Source organism: Delphinapterus leucas, chromosome 19, assembly GCF_059928025.1.
Source record: "Delphinapterus leucas isolate spDelLeu-1000000601 "Yukka" chromosome 19, BTC_Dleu_Yukka2, whole genome shotgun sequence".
Classification (NCBI taxonomy): Eukaryota; Metazoa; Chordata; class Mammalia; order Artiodactyla; family Monodontidae; genus Delphinapterus; species Delphinapterus leucas.
This window is the reverse complement of record NC_143147.1, coordinates 44031205-44049569: the sequence shown is the minus strand read 5'-3', so window position 1 is coordinate 44049569 and position 18365 is coordinate 44031205. Positions and strand designations below refer to the sequence as shown.

The 18365-nt window shown below is 39.6% G+C and overlaps 1 protein-coding gene across 22 annotated transcripts in view; it reads left to right on the top strand.

Annotated features, from left to right (window-relative positions):
* ACACA (acetyl-CoA carboxylase alpha) overlaps positions 1-18365 on the top strand; it is a 274775-nt gene that overhangs the window by 162789 nt on the left and 93621 nt on the right. For 21 of the 22 annotated variants that reach the window (XM_089900994.1, XM_089900995.1, XM_089901007.1 and 18 more), the window contains 7 exons: positions 140-236; positions 1140-1247; positions 6153-6209; positions 6456-6500; positions 13100-13141; positions 14381-14596; positions 16287-16442. In XM_089900994.1, the coding sequence (XP_089757120.1) occupies positions 140-236; positions 1140-1247; positions 6153-6209; positions 6456-6500; positions 13100-13141; positions 14381-14596; positions 16287-16442 (721 nt within the window). The remainder of the gene's footprint in view (positions 1-139; positions 237-1139; positions 1248-6152; positions 6210-6455; positions 6501-13099; positions 13142-14380; positions 14597-16286; positions 16443-18365) is intronic. The other variant, XM_089900993.1, reaches the window with a different exon arrangement.

Below are 18365 nucleotides of genomic sequence, written 5' to 3'. Positions count from 1 at the left end.
CTATTCAGTTGACAATTGAGTGCAGGGTAGGATAGATTATTCTTTTAGACAGAGCTGGCAATGGCAGCGTTAGTTTCCTGCCACTTAGATTTTCTGCCACTTGGGTTTTCATCGTGGGTGTTTCTTTGGTATTTTTCAGGATCTTTGATGAAGTGATGGGCTGCTTCTGCGATTCCCCACCCCAAAGCCCCACGTTCCCTGAGGCAGGTCACACATCTCTATATGATGAAGACAAGGTATAGTGTCCCCTTTGGGAGACTGCTTTGCTCCTTCAGATACAGGATTTGTACTATATACTCTCTTTCTGATTGTAGAACATTGTAGGGAGGAATTCATCTTTTTACCCTACTTTATATTATTTAATTTTATATGCCTCATCAAAGTATTTTTAGAAACAGGTGGAATATAAATTCTAACCTAAAAATAAAAACCACTGTATTAATCATGGAATCCATAGCGTAGAATGAGGCTGTCTATATCCATTGCAGCTGCCTCTAGGTCTCTGAATGTTGTTTCAAAGACTTGAGCTTTGATTGCTTTAATTCTTACTCAGTAATGGCTTGTATATTTGCAGAGCAGTGTGTTCGTAGTCTTCAAGGAATTGTGGACTTTAGATAGTAGAAAAAATCGACATTTTGTTTAAAATTTTGTCCTTTTATTAAACCCTTCTTTCCCTTCTTTTCATTTCTCTGCAAACACATCCTGTTTTTTCCCTACCAGGTTATTTTCCCATGGTTTGATACTTCCACTGTTTAGAAATATGTTATATGGGAATATGTTCAGATGGCTTCTTTCACTCATTTTCCTTTACATTCTGTGAAGGGATATTGCAAATGGTTTCATTCCCATTCTATTGGTGAAAAAGTTGAGACATAGTGGTCTTCAAGTTCATATCAAGCCAAGATTTGGGGCCGCCTTTAGCTAATGCCTTTGCTGCCTTATTTTTTTAAAGTTAGGTGTCTTTATTTAATCTCCATTGTGGGTGTTGGGCAGTGGTTTCATTTTGCTTACTCATACTAGCAGAAAATGTCCTGTGGGCCGTATCTGTCTTTCAGGTATCCTACCAAGTACTATAACTTCTCTCCATCTCTGTATTAGCCAGCCTTCTAATTTCCTTGCCTTGTGTTCTTGGGTTACAGATCCCCAGGGATGAACCAATTCACATTCTGAATGTGGCTATCAAAACTGACTGTGATATCGAGGATGACAGGCTAGCAGCTATGTTCCGAGAGTTTACCCAGCAAAATGTAAGTCCTCAGTTGGATGGAAACTGGTGATGGCCACTTTCCTTCTCGCTGTGTGTCGTATCCATCCTTTTATCAGTTGCTACATATAAGGCCTATCACTGATAACGGCTATGTCTTTAACATAGTTCTGCTTGTAGGGGTAAAATTCCGAAGTGATTCAAAAGTATAAAATGCATATATTTTTTTATGTCAAGAAATTTAGACCTCAAATGTTTAAAATGTTTTAAGGAAGGGAAGTTGTATTCCTGAATCTTTTCCAGAGCTCCAGTCTGGAACTTCCAGTCACCTGCTGAATTCCTTTTGGTGACTTAACTCTGCATGTCTAGGCCCAAACTCCCTTCAGGCACCCTCTGAGCCCTTCCATCCCAGCCTTGAAAATATCAGTTATACTTCCATCCTCCTTGCAATTTTATGTCACTTGGATATCTTGTGTTGACATCAAACTCCATATAGTTTAAATGTAAATTCCTATCATTTTCCTTCACCTCTTCTGGTCCCCCCTCTCCCCTATCAAAAAGCTAAACAAAAACAAAAAAAACCAAGTAACCAAACCCTTTGCCCCCAGTCATGCAGAAATCATTTACTTCTTCCTTTTGTTTGCTGTTCCATTATTCTACCCCTCCTTTCCTACCCACCTTTCCTTCCTTCCTTTCTTCCCTCCTCCTTCTTCTCAGTTTTTAAATTTCCACTGCCATCTTTCTAGTTTATACCCTTCCTCACCTTATACCTGAGACACTGCGACAGGTTTACTTGTGATCCTCACCCTTCCCCTCCAGATAGTTTCCATTCTGCTCACTACCACAAAATTAAATGTCTAAAATGCCCCCTTACCAAGTTACTCTCCCACTCAACAGTGACTCTCTCTTGCCTTCAGGATACCTCCTTACCTTGATATTTGACATCAGCCTATTAATGAAGGCTAACAATCTAGCCTTTGCTGTTCCATGAAAAGACCTAAGTCTTTATCTCATCTACCTTGTTTGCTTGATCTCTTCTACTGCCCCTTATCTGGAATGTTTTCCTCTTTCATTCTTTCTTCCCTCCCTCCTTCCCTTCTCTCCGCCCCCCCTTCTTTCTAAATCCTGCTTGTTTTAAGAGCTGTCTCAAAATTTCCCTCTTTTATGAGGACTTCTCTGCGTAGCCCTCACTAAAATGTATTCTTCTCCCTTGAATTTCTAATTGGTCAGCATAAATTGATTAACAATAATAATACTTTTTATTTTTAAAGACGGTATAAATTTTTTTATTTGCACCTTACCACAGTCCCACGGGGTTAGATTAGTCAGGAATTATTTCAATTGTACATCTGGGAAAAAGCTCAAGCTAGAGAGATTAAGGCCCTTTAATCACCAGCTGGTAGATGATAGAGCAAAAACTAGAATTTAAGGCTTTGATGCCAGCTCTAGGGGGCACAGATCTAGGTGCTTTAGTAAATAATACATTCCTAGCCCTGAAGATGCTTAGAGTCTAATGTTCAAAATGATCATCTACAGTTATATTTCATTACGATATATGATAGTTGCCAAAGTACCCTTCCTCAACTGCCCTTAATGACAAGACCTATGTGTGTGCTTTGAATGGAAAGCACCTAGTCTGTAGTGCTTGTCGTAAAGAAAGAACTCAATAGATTTTTTTTTTTTAGATGTTGGGGGTAGGAGTTTATTAATTAATTAATTTATTTTTGCTGTGTTGGGTCTCCGTTTCTGTGCGAGGGCTTTCTCTAGTTGTGGCAAGCGGGGGCCACTCTTCATTGCGGTGCGCGGGCCTCTCACTATCGCGGCCTTTCTTTTTGCGGAGCACAGGCTCCAGACGCGCAGGCTCAGTAGTTGTGGCTCACGGGCCCAGTTGCTCTGCAGCATGTGGGATCCTCCCAGACCAGGGCTCGAACCCGTGTCCCCTGCATTAGCAGGCAGATTCTCAACCACCAGGGAAGCCCCTCAATAGATTTAAAAAAATTTAATTCAGCAGTATAAACAATTAGTGCCATAGACATTCACATCATATAACGCTAATGGTTGATACCCAGGAAAAGATGGTAATTTTATGCTTAATGTGTGTCATAGCATTTTCCCCATGATGCTGTCAGAGCACATGAACTGACTGTGGGATTGTGGTGAGGAAAGGTCCTTCCAGAGAAGTAAAAGTAGGAGTCATGCCTCGGAATTTTTCTTTAGAAGAGAAATCTAACTTCCTTCTTGCCCTTGACTCATGCATGACCACATAAAATTAACCTGAGACCAGTGACCAAGGTGACCTTGCTTGGAAGAGTCCTAATGTTGTGCATGGCTACTAATGCTGTTGCTTGATGGAATAATCTATGAGAGTTCCTTCCCAGGTTTTGAGGCACTAATTGATTGTTTTGACCTCAACCTTAGGCTTTTTATTACCCTCAGTTCTAAGTGACATATATCATCACACCTTGATTTAAAGAGGCAGTTTCTTCGTTTTCGCTATGTATATTTGTAACATTAATTGATGATAAGAAATTACCTTTTTCCTTTACTGGACTTGTAAACTGAGGCATAGAGAAACCCAGAGTCTGCCTGTGGCTGTTCAGTAGGGAAAGGGTAGACGGTGCCAACATTCCAAGCTTGAAGAAGCTGTTTAGTGCATCACGTGCCGTGCTTACCCAGGCATATTAGGCATTTTCACCTACTTGTTGTGAAAAAAATATAAAACAGAAAAGGAAGCAAAAGCAATTTTTAAAAAAGCTGAAGTGATAACTAGTTTTGTTTTTCACTTCATGATCATGCTCCTAGCAGTTTAGAAAGTTTTTTTTTTTTAAGCACACATTAAACTATCAAATAGGTTGATCCAAATTGTCCAAATAATCTTCTAGTCCCAGCATGTCTTTTTTTCTCTCATAGAAATTAGGATCATATATTTGTAAATGACTTGTGGAGGAGATTGAAGCAGCCAGTGTAAATGGAGTTTCTCCAGGTGCTGACGCCTAATCGCTGGGTAATAGCTGTGGACTTGCTGTGAGACCCGCATTATTACAATGTAATCAGAATCCTGTTGCTCTGCTGTTATTGTCAGCCACTTGTGGAATTTTTAAAGCAATAACAATTTTGATTTTAAATTATGGCATTATTAAAGTTATTTTCTTCCCTGGCCAGAACATACCTATTGATGCTTGTCTCTGAAGGACTTGGCTGTAGTGGAATTCTTTGTTGGTGTCAGAAGAAATGTTTCTGTTCCTTGGCACACTGAGAGTCAGAGAACCACCAACCGCCCCACCCCACCTCTTTCTTCCTCCCTCCCTCTCCCTTCCCTCCCTTCCTCCCTCCCTCCCTCCCTCCCTCCCTTCCTTCCTTCTTTCCTTCCTTCCTTCTTTCCTTCCTTCCTCCCTTCCTCCCTTCCTCCCTTTCTTTTCTTATACTACAAATACTTGGTTATTTACCCTAATGGGTATGATACCAATCTTTTTTTGTTTAATTAATTAATTTATTTTTGGCTGCACTGGGTCTTCGTTGCTGCACGCAGGCTTTCTCTAGTTGTGGTGAGCAGGGGCTACTCTTTGTTGCGGTGCGCCGGCTTCTCATTGCAGTGGCTTCTCTTGTTGCGGAGCACAGGCTCCAGGCACACAGGCTTCAGTAGTTGTGGCACATGGGCTCAGTAGTTGTGGCTCGCGGGCTCTAGAGCGCAGGCTCAGTAGTTGTGGCGCATGGGCTTAGTTGCTCTGCAGCATGTGGGATCTTCTCGGACCAGGGATCGAACCCGTGCCCCCTGCATTGGCAGGCGGATTCTCAACCACTGTGCCACCAGGGAAGTCCCCCAATCATTTTTAAATGTAGTTAAACCAAAATTTATTTATATATGACCTGGGAATTTATTATTAGGAAATTAATTTTTTCCAGTTATCTTTTGCTTATCCTGTTAAGTTTGTTACTAAGCAACGCCATAGTAAAAAAGGAAAAATAAGAGGAAATGGTCCAGGGATGTGCTTGTTTATGAGGGATAGCCAATTAAAGTCTGGGTGTAGGTTGTGAAAGTCCACATATTTTTTCTTTTTGTGTTATTCATGTACGTTTTCAGGTCATTCAGTGGGTGGGATTGCTTTTCTACTTGCTGCCATGTAGCCCCTCTTTATTGGGGACCTTTAAGAGCATGTCTTTTACTTAGCTCATTAATCTGTTTCTTTGTCTCTGCCTTTTGAGATGAGAGAGCAGTACAGGATAGAGGAAGGCTTAGAGCCAAAGGCCCAAGACTCACGTAAGGGGCTGTCTTGAAACTGCTGGTCTCTTCTAATATATTGCTTGCCTGTACCAAGTGGAAGTATGAATAATCACTAAATTTGAAAGCCTGTTAGACATTGTTTTTAACAACTTTTAAAGAGAATCTTTTTTAAAATACCTTCATATAAAATAGGGAGGAAATGTTTTAGAGCTGAAAAGGTTAGGATTTGTTAGGTCGAATTCTGGGAATGCTGTATCAGATGGTAGGTGATGTCTATAGTCTAAATAACAGTTTAGTACTTGAATTTTCCATTTTATGGAATTTCTTCTTCTCCCTCTACCTGATTTCGTTTAGCTTCTATATCAGTATTGATCTTCACATTTAAATACAAGACCACCAGTGCAATTTCTATAAGCAGAAATTGTGTTAAGATCTACCTTGATATGTATCAGTCCTTAGAGAATTTAGGTGGCCTCATGTGACCTTTTCTCCTCCAGAGTTCTCTTTCAGTTTTGTCCAGGCCAATATTTAAAACCTATTCTGTAAGCCTTATTCCCAGGAACCAGGTTGAGATTTGTTTACTTGCAAATTTGAAGATACTGAGTCAAGACATAGATATCCAAAACAGTGCTTAGTGCAATCACAGCCTTCTGAGGACTGAATGGGCTAAAATTTAGGATGAATGGAGATCTCATCTAGCTTCTGTTTTTGCATGTTTATTTGTAGAAAGCTACCCTGGTTGAGCATGGGATCCGGCGCCTTACTTTCCTGGTTGCACAAAAGGTATTGGCATGTGAATTATGCATCTCTTTAATATTTCTTATGCTGCTGCTAGAACTTTAAAAGTGAAAAATGGAATTATAATCATATGCTTACTTGTAGAATTTATGCAAAGAAATAACTGTTTTGGTATAAATTTAATCAAGAAAAAGCATTAAAGCCATCACCTTTTACTCAATTGGTTTCCAATTTTATTACTAATTGCCCTCTTCTTCTGTTTTTCCTTCCTTTCTGTCTTTTATTTGAAAGGATTTCAGAAAACAGGTCAACTATGAGGTGGATCAGAGATTTCATGTAAGTAAGAGCAACAGTGGTGAAAGATTACTTACTGTTTTATCTGTTACCTGCTGATTATTTAGAAGGGCTGGTCTGATGTTTGGTCCCTCTTCTTTGAAAAAGTATTATAATGAATATTCAGTTCTTCTATAGCGTATTCAAACTAAAGGGTTTTTTTTCTCCTCCTTTTCTACCCTATAATGAATTCTCAGTATATGTCTGAGAAATAGTTAAGAATGAGCACATGCATTTATCCAGATGAATAAGGTAGAAGCAGGAGCTAACTACTAATTTCTTCTGTGCACACAGCGAATCAGTAATCAAGGACTGCCAATCGTACTTGGGGTCTTGGCTTCTACCAAAGATGGATTCAAGCTCTGTTATTGAGAACTGTCAGTTCTGAAGAACAATCACTTATTATTTAAAATGCCTTAACAGAACCCAAGTTGGTGTTTTCATCTTACATTAATTCTAGGAGGAGGAAATAAATAAAAATTTAAGTTGCTTTTTCTCCCATTTAACTGAATTAACTACTAATATTTATGAGTTTAAAATTTTTATTGAAAAATTTTAATAAAGAGAGCTAAGTTAATAGCCTGACATCTGAACTGTGGTGTATATGTGTATGATCATACGCAATATGATTATAGCAGTGAGGTCAAAAATCCAGTTTGCAGTCAAGATGTCATTCTCCAAAATGGCTGATTGGAGTCACAATATTTCTTTAAAAATTGATCCTAATGTGGTGAAGTAAGATTCCAAAGGATATTAAGAAGTCTTAATATTTCTGATGAGAATTTTATTTTGTTTTTAGCAATTAAGATGATTAAGTTAGTTTTCAAGCCCTGCTCAATGGCAATAATGAAGATAACATTTGGGATGCTGGAAGGGACTTCCTAAGCTCAAGGACCTGTGTGTGATTGCTTTTATTGCCCTTTTGTTTATTAGGTCTCTAGCACTTGACATTTTGTTTTCCTTCTCACGGTTCACCTTGTTGGTCTAGTCTATAGAGAAACAAGAGAGCCTAGCCTGCAGGCTAAAGAGCTAGGATTTTCTAAAACGCTTTAGGAAATGTTGTGGACTCCACAATGCCCCTGTGTTATTGATGTCAGGAAATCAAGCAGAGTGCAGATATATATCAATCAATAACTGTAGATAGGAAACTGGAGGCAGTGGAGAAGTATGAGGAGCTTAAAGAGAACCCTGGGGCTTTAGGAAAAAAAATAAGGAGCTTAGAGAATAAAATTGATACTTGGGGATAGAGTATGAGAGCCCATGAATAAAAACTATAGCTGGTAGATGCTGATCAGAACTCAGGTAGACATGCTGGATCTGGGAAGAGTATTGGGCTAGGTTCTTTAGTGTTAATGTGATTTTTTTTTTCTTTTGTAACTGACTTTGGAATAATGCATTATTCTGGGGAATAATACTGAATTTGTAAAATTGTTTTCCTTTTTCCTAATGGTTCAGACACAGTCTTTGTTTCTATAGCACATGAACTGGTTTTTTATAATAAGCATCCTATGATAAATTAAAACTCTCCACTAAAATTTTTTTAAAGCCAAAGCACTTAATTCTCACGGACATTGTTTTTTTTTGTTTTTTGTTTTTGATACTTTCTATCTTTGAATCTGTATCCTGTCCTAGAATACATCTATAGATTTAAAACATTTTTTCTCCCTGCTCTCTTAATATTTCTGGATTTAGGTTGAATAGGGACACGTCTAAGCAAAATCTGCTAGGAAATGAGCCCAGCAGGGGGTCTTTCTGGGACTCATCGTACAGTTTCTATTTGTAGTGGCATCAAATGGGAAATCAGTTAAATTATCAAGTGACTTGATTTGTCATAAGTGTAGGAAAGGTTGTTTTAGGACGTAGAGAACATTAAGGTTTTAGGTATGGACTGGATTTGCTCTGAAGAATTGGATGGCTGAGGAGTTGGGGTGTTTTTATGTTAGGCCCCTGAGAAATGATTAGCGGTTACACATGGGGCAAGGGCAACTATTACTGAACTCTGGCCAGGATCTTCAATATCCAGGAATCCTTGGCAGGAGTTGTACAAATCTGGGGCTCACTGTCATGGTGCTGCTCTGAGTTCCTCTGCTGGTGGTAGCTTGAAGGACGCTTAGTCTCTGTCATGTCATCTTGTGTGCTTCGCCCATAGTTAGTATAGTGTGAAAAAGTGGAAGCTTTCTGGAAGTGTTAGAGATGAATCCCTTGACCTCTCTGGCTTCTTGGTAATCCACTGTGATGTATGCAGCCTCCCCTGTTCTACACTGCGAAATCCCTATATTATTGAGTAGAAGAGGGAATGTGCGCAGGAAGGGGCAAGGAGAGGAGGAAGGTTACCAAGTTTGGTTCAAGAACAACATTGGCTGGTATGGAAGGAGGCAGCCGTGCTGTTACATAATCATCGTCTCTCAGACTGCTTCAGAACCAGAACAAGGCAAAAGAGGGCCAGACCGCATGGGGGTTCCTAGAGAGTGTGTTTATCGTTAGGTGTTTATTCACATGCCAGCGAAGGCTGGAATTATTTCCAAAACTTCGTTGTTTAATCACCACAGTCCCCAAAGAGCTGTTCAGCTGAAAGTCTGCTGCTGCCTAAGTCTCTTGGTTCTACGTGGAGACTGTTCTGAGCGGGCAGTAGTCACCAGCATTAAGGAGGCTTGGTGTTGAGTCTGTTTCCATAACCATCTAATTAAATCAAGTACCCATAATGGGACTTGCATAATTGCTTAACATTGATTATTTAAACAGAAAGTTTGAGGAAAAACAAGTCTAGCCTTGTAAATATCTTCTTCATATTAAAAAAAAAAATTGTAGCCTCGAAAGCAAAAGAACAGGCTCTTTGAATTTCTGCAGCTATATAAGCTGCAGTTCTCTAGTTTTATGAGTATTGTCTTTATCCATTTCACTCACATTTCACATCTAGAATTCCAAAAAGTGCAGCAGAAGGTGTTTAATTGGAATATAAGTATTACTTTATGAAGCTTTCTGTATTTTTTCCAGCAAAGTTTTGTTAAGGATACTAAAATGCATATTTCTCGGATTTCTTACCCTTTGCCACCTAAACAAAGCATTAGGTCTAAACCACGTGATGAGATTCCAAATCACTTTTTCATCTGTAAGTTTCCTTTTGTTTCTTGTTTGTAAGATTTCATGAAATTTTAAAAAATTCTGCTGTAAATCACCTAGGAGATAATTGCAGTTTTACTGATTTTATGTGAGTGACTCCCACTTTAAATGTTTTGGATCGTTTGCGCCTGAAGGAAGAGCCCGCTATTGAAAACAGTTATCATGGTTAGTAGTTCATTTCTTTAAAAATAATTGATATGTCAATTATATCTCAATAAAGCTGGGAAAAAAATGGTAGTTCTGTTTGCTAGTGGATCAACTATTTGTTTTTCAGAAGGTTTGGTTTGAGATTTTGTTTTAATTACAGTCTATATAATTAGTTCTCAGTGTGTTGAGGTAAAAGAGAATTGCACCAGCAAGCTTCCAATTTCTTCATCTCATTAGGTTTTTAACACGATTATTAGTATCATAATCAGCTATGATGTTTTCTGTTGCAGGTTTTCACATTCTCTGATTTGCAGGGTGTCTTGATTGGCTAATTTAGGCAAATTATTTTGATTGTCCTGATGATGGTTGGCTGATTAGAACACAGCAGGGGTATAATTTCTTCCTGAGAAATGTTGCATTCTTTTGTTTTTTGGTACCAGCACACTAAGAGGGTTTTTATTTGTGTACATTCAATTATGATATTTGCCTATAACACTAGTAGAATGCCTGGAAAGCAATTACATTACTGATGGAATAAGCATGAATGCTGTTAGTGGAAAAATTGGCCACGTGAGGATGTGGTAGGATGAAGGAATTTATTAAAACTACAGAATCAGACTTTTGGATTTCTTCTTTTCTGTGTTTTCTGTATTTCTGTGATTTTTGAATGCCAAAAAAAAGCGACTTTCTATAAAAGTCCTCAGACTTCCCTATCTCTTGAAGAATTGTTCATTAATCCTGGTTTCCCGTTGCATGGAAGTTCTTGCCATCTTCTGTTCTGAATGCTTCATGCTAAATTGAGGACTTTACTGTGGAGCTAAAAATTTATTCAAAAGTTTAAGAACATTTGTTCATGTCATCTCATAACACCTTTTTTCTTTTTGGCTGTGTTGTGTCTTCATTGCTGCGCGGGGCTTTCTCTAGTTGCGGTGAGCAGGGGCTTCTCTTGTTGCGGAGCACGGGCTCTAGGCGCGCGGGCTTCAGTAGTTGCGGCACGTGGGCTCAGTAGTTCTGGAGCACGGGCTTAGTTGCTCCGCGGCACGTGGGATCTTCCCAGACCAGGAGTCGAACCTGTGTCCCCTGCATTGGCAGGCGGATTCTTAACCACTGCGCCACCAGGGAAGTCCTCATAACACCTTTTCTTAGCTAACCTTAATGAAAGTGATTTTTCTGATTGGTAGTCTTTGCCCACCTCTGCCAAGAAGTCGTCAGTCTTTTTCATTATTTGTAGTAAAGATATTTATTTCCATTCACTTGTTTGCTTTTTGTGCCTTTCAGTTACTACACATTTTCTTAATTGCATTAGTAGTAAATAAAATGTTTCTTGCTTACTTTTGTTATGTTTTTGAAGGAAAATCATTTTGTTCCTACCACTATACACACTTGAGTAAATGGTATACTAAATAACTATTTGTTAACTAATTAAAGTTATGGAGGAATAGAGGAGTGTGTGCTTGAAAGATTGTATCATTACTTTTCTTGACTTTTCTTTCAGAAAATTTCATGGAAGGACTTTGTTACCCTTCCTTTTTTGACTTGTGTTACTTTTTAGCTAATGCTCTGAAAGCCATACCTCTTGAGAATAAAACCAAAACAGAGACTATATAAAGCCCTGAGCATGAAATCTACTGACAGTTCAGCTCAACATCTTCCTGCTTAACCTTGAAGTCATCCCCATGCTCTTCATTATCATTCAGGGGGAATTAGAGAATTATTTAGGACAGAACACCATCAGTACAAGATCAGTGCTGTGTAAATCCACTTTCAAAGGGCTTTTAAAGACCCAAGCCTGGACAAGTGGTTTCCCAGCCTTGCTAAACAAGCTCCTAGAAGCCTATTAAATGCCATTTTACAGTTAAAATGCCAAGGAAAATGTAAAAAGATTTATTAACTGTGCAAGGTTTAGTTAAGGTGAAGCCTAAGACCTGTGGAAAGTATTCAAGTTCTCCATCAACTCAAGAGCCACAAGTTTTGCTTTGTTTTTTGCTTTTTTTCTTTAAAGTTTTAATTTCTGGGGTTTTTGTTTTTTGTCTCATGAAAGAGAAGTCCTCTAAATAAGGAATTTGGAGTAAAATAAGAATAGAGAGACTTCCCTGACGGTCCAGTAGTGAGGACTCCGCACTTCCACTGCAGGAGGCTCCGGTTCCATCCCTGGTCAGGGAACTAATGTCCTGCAAGCTGCGTGGCACAGCTGGGGGTGGGGGTGGGGGGGAGGGGGGGAGGAGACAGGGAGGGGAAGAATAGATAGGTGACACCCTACACTTAAGAGGTAGAGATGAAAGGGCACAGGCTCTGGCATTAGACAGACCCAAGTTCACCTTTGGGGGTCACAATACTTTCCTAAGAGGTTTGTTGAGAGCATTCGGCGGTCAACACATGAGAGCGCCTGCCACCTACAAGGCTTTCAGTTCATGTTTCCTTCATGGTTCCTGAAGTTCATTGAGGGGTATGTAGGCAGCTAGTCCTGGTCTCTCTGCCTCGTACCAATAAGTGTTTGATTACATTGCACTCATAATGAAGAAGATTCCTTAGTAAAACCTCCTATAGAGGCAAATGGTAATGACTTGATTCCAGCACTGCCAGTAGAGCTTCCCATCTGAGAAACAGGGGTATTTGGTGTTAATAAGTTAAATTTCAGAAACTAGTGGACTCTGCTAATTGAATTCATCTTTGTTAATTAATAAGGTTCTAGTAAATTGGTTGCTTTCTTGTGTAATGCCCTGCAAAAGAGCAGTAAGACCTAATGATTACACGTTCACTAGTTCCACCCCATTCTTTCCTATACATATAGTGGTATGAACCAAAGTAACATCTTGCACTTTTCTTTGTCTTGAAATGTCATTGTTTAAACCTTTGAAATTATTGAATTAAGAGTGAATGAGGAAAAAAAACATGGATTGGGGATTCTATGCTGTCTGGCTAGTTTACATTTTAAGAGTTTCTTAAGGATAAACGTGGGAAATCAGTCCAGTAACTACTATTGCAGTGCTGCAGAATTCAGGTGTATTGGTCTTATTTGCCAGGTTCTGCCAAGAGCAACACCCAAGAAGACTTTTTCCACTTGGGAGATGAAAAAATACATATTTTTTCTTTCCCTAGAAGAGGGTAGCTATTAAAGTTAGGTTAATATATGTGGTGGTTCTCAAATTTGTAAGTGGGGTCAAAGTGATGGTTACCCAGAGGATCATGCATATTCCCCAGGCTAAGCCCAGGTAAAGAACATGTTTTCTAGGCACTTGTCTTCTAGATGCTTGACAGTTTCTGTACTATGTATTTATCCCCAAAGAGCCATATATATGAAGGACTGACACATTTCCCCCACTTCTTTAACACAGAGAGAATTCCCTAAGTTTTTCACATTCCGAGCAAGGGATAAGGTAAGAACTGATTTTTTTCCTCTTTTTTTTTTTAAATCTTTGTTTTTTCCTTAAAAACCCAAGAGTAGCTTATCTTTGCCGTATTTCTTGCCATTCTCCTTCCTCTAATTGAACATATGCTTCCCTTTGCCTTATATGTGTCTTAGAACTAATAAAGGCTCCCTTCTGAAAGAGTTTGGTTTAGGAAACAATCAAATGTATTGACCTACCCAAAGAAAGTGATAACTTTCAAAATCATCTCTATGCCTTAGGATAATCCTAATGATGTAGTAGTAGGATTATTCTTGTCACCCACAGACAGTTCGTTTATCCTCAGGTCTTGTTTATGAGCATTTGTTTTTCAATTTTAAAATATAAAATTTCAGACCATGTTGGTTTCTTCCTACTACCAGCTTATGTTTTTGGCTCTCTCTCTCCATTCACTCAATGGACATATACCCTTTACATGTCTAGTTTCAACAAAACATACAGTAAATGTCAATACAACTTTTAAAAAAGGTAGGTAAATAATTATGTATGGATATAGGATGTCCAGAGCCAAATATCTCTATTTTTAAAAATTGTATGTTTGTTTTCCAAGTATTTACTATGTCCTTTTTACTCTGCCAGAAATGATAAGAGTATAAGACCTGCCCGTAAGCGTTTTAGACTAGTTGGGTAAAACTGAAATATTGGTATGTGAAATAGATATTAATGTGAAGCAGTCTGGTTTACTGTTTTAAAAAAATGAATTATGAAGGCTTTAAATGCTACAGGAAATCTGAGGGAATTGGTGTTTTTTGTTTGTTTTTAATGGAGAGCATCACCACTTGTAAAAGCATAAACGATGAAAGCTTGCAAAGTAAGCAAGGACTTTAGTGCCTAATCTTACGTAAGCTCTAGCATTTTCCTTGTTTGTAGCTCCTTTTTTTTTTTTGCGGTACACGGGCCTCTCACTGTTGTAGCCTCTCCCGTTGCGGAGCACAGGCTCCGGACGCGCAGGCTCAGCGGCCATGGCTCACGGGCCCAGCTGCTCCACGGCATGCGGGATCCTCCCAGACCAGGGCACGAACCCGTGTACCCTGCATCGGCAGGTGGACTCTCAACCACTGCACCACCAGGAAAGCCCCTATGTAGCTCCTTTTTTGACTCACTGGCACATCATGGCTTATGTTTATATTTTTAAGCATCTGTTTTACATACACTTTCATAATATAATTTTGTAACTGCCTTTTGTGAGCTGTTTTTTCTTGCGTTCAGTTTGAGGAGGATCGAATCTACCGTCACCTGGAGCCTGCCCTAGCTTTCCAGTTAGAGCTGAACCGGATGAGAAATTTTGACCTTACTGCCATCCCATGTGCTAATCACAAGATGCACCTGTACCTTGGAGCAGCCAAGGTGGAAGTGGGCACAGAAGTGACAGACTACAGGTTCTTTGTCCGTGCAATCATCAGACATTCTGATCTGGTCACCAAGGTGGGTGCTGTATCCAAGGTGGGGGAAGTTATCCCTGAGGGAAGGGACAGAGAAACAGGCATGGGTCAAAATCAGGTTTTCCTCTCTTGAATCAAGGCTCTTGTTCCCTTTCATCCTACTCTCCAATAACCAGCAGAAGTCTAAGAGTCATTTCTCTCACAGAAGTAAATATTCCATGTAATGAAGGGCTTTTTCCCCCTTTAATTTAAGTTGTCTTGGTAATGGAAGCATGATAGTACTTGCTTTATGAAAAAGCATGCTAACAGAGAAATCACAGGGAAGGTTAGAGGATGATAGAGGATAAGGAGAAAAGTTAGAGGTGACCCCATCGTAAACCTGTCTAGAGGTGGGGTGCTTTCTGTACATAGCAAGGTGCTTGCTGGTGTGTTAGTTGTTACTGCATCCTATAGCTGTAACCTTTCTGCAGTTTTTCCTTTCTAAACTGCTCTGTTTGCCATATGTGAGATATAACCCTAGTGGGGTTGCTGCTCTGGGGATGCCCAGCATCTCCACCTGTTGGAAGGAAAGGATACATAAGAGGCAGGAGGAAGGTCTGGCAGGTCTTTATCTGACCCTTGCCTGCCCCTGCTGCCTGTGATCATTGGGTTGACCCTAGGGAGAAAGGTAAGAACATCTGCAGCAGGTGCCTTATGACTTGTGACATGCTACTGCTTAAGTATGTATAACAGCTGTTTCTTTTTTTTTTAACATCTTTATTGGAGTATAATTGCTTTACAATGGTGTGTTAGTTTCTGCTTTATAACAAAGTGAACCAGTTATATGTATACACATGTCCCCATATCTCTTCCCTCTTGTGTCTCCCTCCCTCCCATCCTCCCTATCCCACCCCTCTAGGTGGTGACAAAGCACGGAGCTGATCTCCCTGTGCTATGCGGCTGCTTCCCACTAGCTATCTATTTTTACGTTTGGTAGTATATATATGTCCATGCCACTGTCTCACTTTGTCTCAGCTTCCCCTTCCCCCTCCCCATATCCTCAAGTCCATTCTCTAGTAGGTCTGCATCTTTATTCCCATCTTGCCCCTAGGTTCTTCTGATCTTTTTTTTTTTGATTCCATATATCTGTGGTAGCATACGGTATTTATTTTTCTCTTTCTGACTTACTTCACTCTGTATGACACACTCTAGGTCCATCCACCTCACTACAGATAACTCAGTTTCGTTCCTTTTTATGGCTGAGTAATATTCCGTTGTATATATGTGCCACATCTTCTTTATCCATTCATCTGTTGATGGACACTTAGGTTGCTTCCATGTCCTGCCTATTGTAAGTAGAGCTGCAATGAACATTTTGGTACATGACTCTTTTTGAATTATGGTTTTCTCAGGGTATATGCCCAGTAGTGAGATTGCTGGGTCGTATGGTAGTTCTATTTTTAGTTTTTTAAGGAACCTGCACACTGTTCTCCATAGTGGCTGTATCAGTTTACATTCCCACCACCAGTGCAGGAGGGTTCCCTTTTCTCCACACCCTCTCCAGCATTTATTGTTTGTAGATTTTTTGATAATGGCCATTCTGAACGGTGTGAGATGATATCTCATTGTAGTTTTGATTTGCATTTCTCTAATGATTAATGATGTTGAGCATTCTTTCATGTGTTTAACAGCTGTTTCTTTATTGCCTCTTTTAAAACACATTAATGTCGGTGGTGATTTTCTTTCCTGCATAGGAAGCTTCCTTTGAATATCTACAAAATGAAGGGGAGCGGCTGCTCCTAGAAGCCATGGATGAGTTGGAGGTCGCTTTTAATAATACAAATGTCCGGACTGACTGCAACCACATCTTCCTCAACTTTGTGCCTACAGTCATCATGGACCCTTCAAAGGTACATTTCTCCTTAGCTTCTCTGCCAGCACTCACCAACACAAGCAGAGAGATTCATTCATATTTCTTTGCACTTGGACCTGGAAATAGGTACTCTCGGTCAGCTGATTGAACACTTGATCTTTAAAGTTTACAGAATGCTTGTAGGACTGGGTTTCTGGGATGGAGTCAAAAATGTGCTATAACCATTGAAAGCAGACCCCCAAACTGAAGGTGGTACGATGTTAATAATGCTGGTCACTTATTTGCAGTAGAAAAATGCAAAACTTCTTCCTCTTTTTCTGTTGGTACCTGTTTTATGATATTTGCCGTGATAGCAGTCCTATTTTATTTAATTCCCTAGGATTTCTCATCTGGAATAACTAACTTTGCTATTATAGGGCATTTTGACAAAATTACTGCTTCTTTTCACAGGTTACCTGGTGGCCTTAGGGAAGTAATACACCTTCCCAAAGTGTCTAACTTAGTTCTCTTTAGTAATTTTCCATGGAGAGAGAATTTGGTTGATATGGAATTCCGCATATATTTATGTATGTTTTCTTCCCTGAGGCTCTATTCTAAAATGCATTCCATATAATTTAAGGAAGGAAAACAAGGTGATTCTGTACTTGACCTTTTATCTCAGGTGTAATAAAGACAGGTTGCTCTCTGTTTCTGTTCTCTCTAACCTTTTCATGCTATTTTGGAATTTGAATAGGAGAACCCTTTCTCCTATTGTAGGCATGGACTTTTGCTTTTTGAACTTAACATCTAAGACCTGAGAAATCGTTTTCTACTTTTTTTCTTCAAGACTCCAAACCACTGATGGGTTGCTTTGTCTGTCAGGAAAGCCAAGGGCAGGACTACTCATTGAGTTTCATGAAGCCTCATCATCCAGTTTAAGTAAAGGTTCTCCTGAGCATTCTGGGACTGATGAAACTAGAAGACTTAAAACGTGCCCTGGACACTATATAACTATATATATTTGTAGATATGACCTATCATTTCTCAATGAGTTTTTGCTATCAGCCTCTCTGTTTCCACTCCAGACACTCATATGCCCTGGCTCTGTCTTTCTAATCATAGATAGCTGTCAATTTCCTGTATATAGAGATGTTGACTTTTGTTCCCTCGAAAAAAGAATGGATAGATATCTCTTGGTTAACAAGCAAGTGTGGGAATAGAGACGTTAACTCCTTGAAATCCATTCTAAGAGCAGAAAAAAACTACAAGGGTGGCACACACTTCTGAAGAGCCACAAGAGAAGGGTGGTATGAAATTTTTTAAAAAGATGTTCTGGGCTTCCCTGGTGGCGCAGTGGTTGAGAGCCCGCCTGCCGATGCAGGGGACGCGGGTTCGTGCCCCGGTCCGGGAAGATCCCACATGCCGCGGAACGGCTAGGCCCGTGAGCCATGGCCGCTGAGCCTGCGCGTCCGGAGCCTGTGCTCCGCAACGGGAGAGACCACAACAGTGAGAGGCCCGCGTACCACAAAAAAAAAAAAAAAAAAAAAGATGTTATAAGAACTTGAGAAAGGATTTTAGAGAGATACTTAATTTAAGAAAACATTAATTTTGAGTAGTATGTCCTAGCTGCATGTAGCGCTATTGGAAAAAAATTCTTTTTTGCTTTAGTATGTCAATAAGGAAAAATCACATCTAAGGCCATTTGGTTAAAATAACTCGCCAACCCTGAAAACTAGGGGCACTAAGCTGTCTTGATATAAAGCTTAGAGCAACGAGGGAACATCTTCCCCATCTACTTAAGTCTCAGTTGGACTTGGCAGTGACCAAGTTTCAGAGCTCTGTTTAGAGAGAACATTCTAGCACCACCTACAAATTGCCTTTCTTTAATTTGTGCAATTTACCAAGAAGCATATATTATAAAGTTTAATAAAATTGTATGGAAAAAAGTTCATGGTGGTAATTGCTATGCTGATTTAAGGTC